The sequence below is a fragment of the Octopus bimaculoides genome, unplaced genomic scaffold (genome assembly GCF_001194135.2).
Source record: "Octopus bimaculoides isolate UCB-OBI-ISO-001 unplaced genomic scaffold, ASM119413v2 Scaffold_24780, whole genome shotgun sequence".
Taxonomy (NCBI): domain Eukaryota; kingdom Metazoa; phylum Mollusca; class Cephalopoda; order Octopoda; family Octopodidae; genus Octopus; species Octopus bimaculoides.
The window spans coordinates 7,679-12,090 of record NW_026366838.1 but is presented as its reverse complement, the minus strand read 5'-3'; the positions used below and the strand labels follow the sequence as shown (position 1 = coordinate 12,090).

Here is a 4,412-nt window from a genome sequence, read left to right as displayed (position 1 = left end):
CTACCATATATACTATTCTACTTTAGCTATAGTGGTACTTCTGGCTATCATTTTTCAAGTATTCTAGTGTCAATATTTTAACAAAAAGATGGTACTTTTTTAAAATTATAATGTTACTTTGTAAATTAAAACCAAATGATTTTTAATATTCAAATTTTGTCCTTAGTTGCAACATTTTAAGTAAAAATGTTCTTGTTCTGTACTTTACCAGATGTCATAACTTGTCCTGAACTTTTCCAAGTGTAATAACTTGTCCTGTACTTTTCCAGGCTATGCTATTATGCTAATTAATAATGTGTCAATTAATAATTTAAGATTTTACCTTATTGAAAATTGAATAATAAATTTCTAAATAATATTTTAATTTTTAATACAGATGACGTAAATAAACTCAATTGCAAATTAGCGGTGTCATTGATAATTTTTTTCCTTACCTCAATGATGCCATCACATATATTAAAAGTCTCCTTATAGAACTATATTCATAAAAAGTATAGAATTATATTATCACCCTCAAATTTGAGAAACAAACACTCATAACTTTTTTCTTTTAAAACTTCATTGCATGAGATTGGTACTATGAAATTCCTTAAAATAAAAAAAAAGTTAACTATACTTAAATCCAATTTTTTGCCTTACATGTATTTTTTTCATATTTTACCTCACAAATTTTTGTTGCATGGGACCAAAACTATGAAATTCTTCATGCTTTTTTCTATCATTGAAGCTAAGATAAATATATTTTGCTTTTGAAATAAAAAAAAGTTATTTGGATCTAAACTTACTCTCGTACAACATTGCCACAAATTTTGATGTAAACTTTTTTTCTACTGGACCAAATCTCAATTTTTTTAATGCTAAAATGTAGTTAGGGACCAATCCTCTTCAAAAATGTTAACAGTTTTCAATTTGATTAAGAACTGAATTACCGACAAAGTCTGAAAGGTACTGCGTGTGAGTAAATTGCAGCCTGAAGAATATTATTCAACTACTACCATAGTTGAATGATAGTGCAATATTTGTTCAAAATAATAATTGACTTGATGTTTAAGAACAGCAACAAATATACAAAAATATGGTGCTAGGCAACCAACATCCAACCATGGCTGTCGTGATAAACCACCAAAGATTGAAAATATAAACTGTCCACCAACATGCAGAATTCTATCCAATTAATGAAGCAGTAAGGAAACTATCACAAAAACCAAACTATTGAAATGCTCTAACTTAACCTTTTAACATCCAAACTATTCTGTCAAATGTAATGCTTATTGATTCCCATTCTTTTGAATTAATCATGTATTATCTTGTAGCTTCAAGATTTCAATAAGATTATGTATTTCTACAATGACATTATAGGTGTGATAATCCAGATCGCAGGTTTGAACATAAAACAGGTTGAATGTTTTAGAGTTGCTTTTAAATGCTAATGAGTTAAGTCTAAGATGTTGAAGCCATTGTCTTTCACTTTGAGTAATGTACAGAAACTATTTTGTCATAAATAGCATTTTCAGAGGTTATTCGATTTTAAAAAATGACATATTCCTACAAATGTAGTTTTAAAGTTTATAATATAAAATTTAAAAGATTTTTATTTACATATAAATATGTATAATTAGTCACAAATTTCAATGGTAAGATTTAACATAAATTTCACATCTGCTTTCTATCATATATTTAATGAGATTGTGTTTGTCTAACAAAATTTAAACAATGAATAGCTCTTTCTCTCTTCTTCTAAGTGTAAAAGGTGATTCCAAAACAACTTAGAAAGCAATTACCACATAATTCCCATAATAATTTTGTCCTCTGGTTCCTTACCAATACAGATTTAGTTCCTACTGAATGATTGTATACATATATCACACTGATCTAGCATTCTTTGTTTAGTGTATATTTGGTCATTAACTATAAGTTTATTATTCACAAATAAAGAAATTTCCTAAACATTTCAGTGAAAGGCTTTCTCTCAAAAGAGGACACATTTGAGGACTACAAAATGAGAGTTTAAAAATAGTCTCTATATAGTTGTTGATGGACTTGACTATAAGTCTAAATCTATAGAAGGATTTCTCACATTTCAGATTTGAAAGTCTTCTGGGGCAGTTAATGAGAAATGATTCCCTACATATATCACCAAAATAAATGTTCTCTATACAGTTGTTGATGGATTGACTTTAATTTTAAATCTGCAGGATTTCTCACATTTCTGATTTAAAAGTCTTCTCTCCAATGTGGGTTTGTCTGTGTGCTTTTAAGAGGTAGTTAGTGATAATTGATTCGCCACAAATTTCACCAAAATAAATGTTCTGTATACAGTTGTTGATGGACTGACTATAAGTTTAAATCTGCAGAGAGATTTCTCAGCTTTCAAATTTAAGTCTTCTCACAAATGTGTGTCTCTCTGTGGGTTTTCAAGAGGCGGTTAGTGATAAACGATTTCTCACATATCTCACAGTGATAGGGTTTCTCTCCAGTGTGACTACGTACATGGATAACAAGATTCGAATTATTAACAAAAGATTTTCCGCATATTTCACAGTGGAAAGACTTTCCTCCAATGTGACTACGTTTATGAACTACATAATTAGAATTATCAGAGAACGATTTTCCACATATTCTACAGAGATAAGGTTTTTCCCCTGTATGTATCCTTCTGTGTGTTGTTAGTTTACTATTATGGATAAAAGACTTCCCACAAACGTCACAACAGTAAGGTTTTTCTCCACTATGTACGCGTTCGTGACTTTTTAGATCACTTTTACCGACAAAAGACTTCCCACAGATATCACAGCAATAAGGTTTTTCTCCAGTGTGTCTACGTTTGTGAATGGTAAGTTTAGAATTTTCGATGAAAGATTTCCCGCATATTTCACAGTGAAACTGGTTTTCTCCTGTGTGTATTCTTTCGTGTCTGTTTAAATCGCTTTTATTGACAAAAGATTTCCCACAAATTTTACAGCAATGACGTTTTTCTCCAGTATGTATTCTTTTGTGTGTTATTAAATTACTACTGGACACAAAGTATTTCCCACACATTTCACACTGGAACGGTTGTTCTCCAGTGTGACTACGTTTGTGTATTGTAAGCTTAGAATTTTCAATGAAACATTTTCCACACGTTTCGCAGTGATACGGTTTTTCTCCACTGTGTATTCTTTTATGTCGCACCAAACAACCATTAGTGACGAAAGACTTACCACATACCTCACAATGATAAGGCTTTTCTCCAGTATGGCTACGTTTATGAACTATAAGGCTAGTGGTAAAAGAAAATGATTTGCCACAGATATCACAATGATAAGGTTTTTCTCCTGTGTGACTACGTAAATGAATAACAAGATTCGAATTAGTAATAAAAGATTTCTCACATATTTTACACTGGTATGATTTGTCTTCGGTGTTCGCTTTTTTGTGTATTATAATGTTAGAAACAAAATATTTTCCACATATTTCGCAATACAAGCGTTTTTCTCTATTATCTGTATGTTCGTCCGTGAAAACTTCATATCCTGTAGAAATGGTCTTCTTACAAAGCTCACAGCAATATTCCGGTATATTCCTCTCCGTTGATGCTTGTTTAGTAAATGTTTCAGTACATAAAGGCGTTTCACTACTGTTAGTCTCCGTATAATTTTTTCTGGTATGATTTTTCTTCGGTGTTCGCTTTTCCGTAACTGAGTCTGTATTAGTAAAAACTGAAGTGTTGGAAGCGTCCAAGAGATTAATGTTCTCCATATTAATTTTCGAGGAACTCTTTAAAGTTTAGAATTAGCTGTCAGTATAATCTATTATCATATAATTTCTTACCTTTATAACATGGATCTCTTATTATTTACATAACATATTTAAGTAAGGTAAAGTCACGACAATCAAATTCCGACGGTGTTGTTGATAAATGTTCCCTTGACTAAATTACCGGTGACATAGGCTAGAAGTCTCCAACATAATTTAGTACGTTCAGAACAACTAACTTGTTTCCGAACTAGTGTTGGCACAAAGCCTTAAGTTTTAGGGGAGGGGGCTAATCCATTATATCAACACCAGTGCTCCACTGGTACTTATTTTATCACATAGCAAATAACTTACACGTATGAAGGAAAGACCTTTTACATGGTCGCTCGAACTGATTGAAATAGCTAAATAGCCTCAAGTCATACCGTGAAGGGCACGGCACATTCGACGATGTAATCCAAGATGAATATTTATAAATATATCACAGCATGACCAGTTGTTATGTGCTCGGAATAAGTAATACTGTTTTTCATTGAAATACAAGTATATTCGGTAAATTTTCAGATTAACAACCGCACGCTAAAACCCTAACCCTAAAACTCTAACCCTAACCTTAACCCTACAACCCTAATCCTAAGACCCTAACCCTAACACCCGAGTGAAAATCGTGCGGGTGT

General features: G+C 31.7%; 1 protein-coding gene across 1 annotated transcript; it reads right to left on the bottom strand.

Moving 5' to 3' along the window:
- Window positions 1-245: 245 nt before the first annotated feature.
- On the bottom strand, window positions 246-4,251 carry LOC106867163 (zinc finger protein OZF). Its single transcript, XM_014918322.2, has one exon. It carries the CDS (start codon window positions 3,736-3,738, stop codon window positions 2,377-2,379), a length of 1,362 nt encoding a protein of 453 aa, XP_014773808.1. The 5' UTR covers window positions 3,739-4,251; the 3' UTR covers window positions 246-2,376.
- Between the last annotated feature and the right edge of the window lie 161 nt (window positions 4,252-4,412).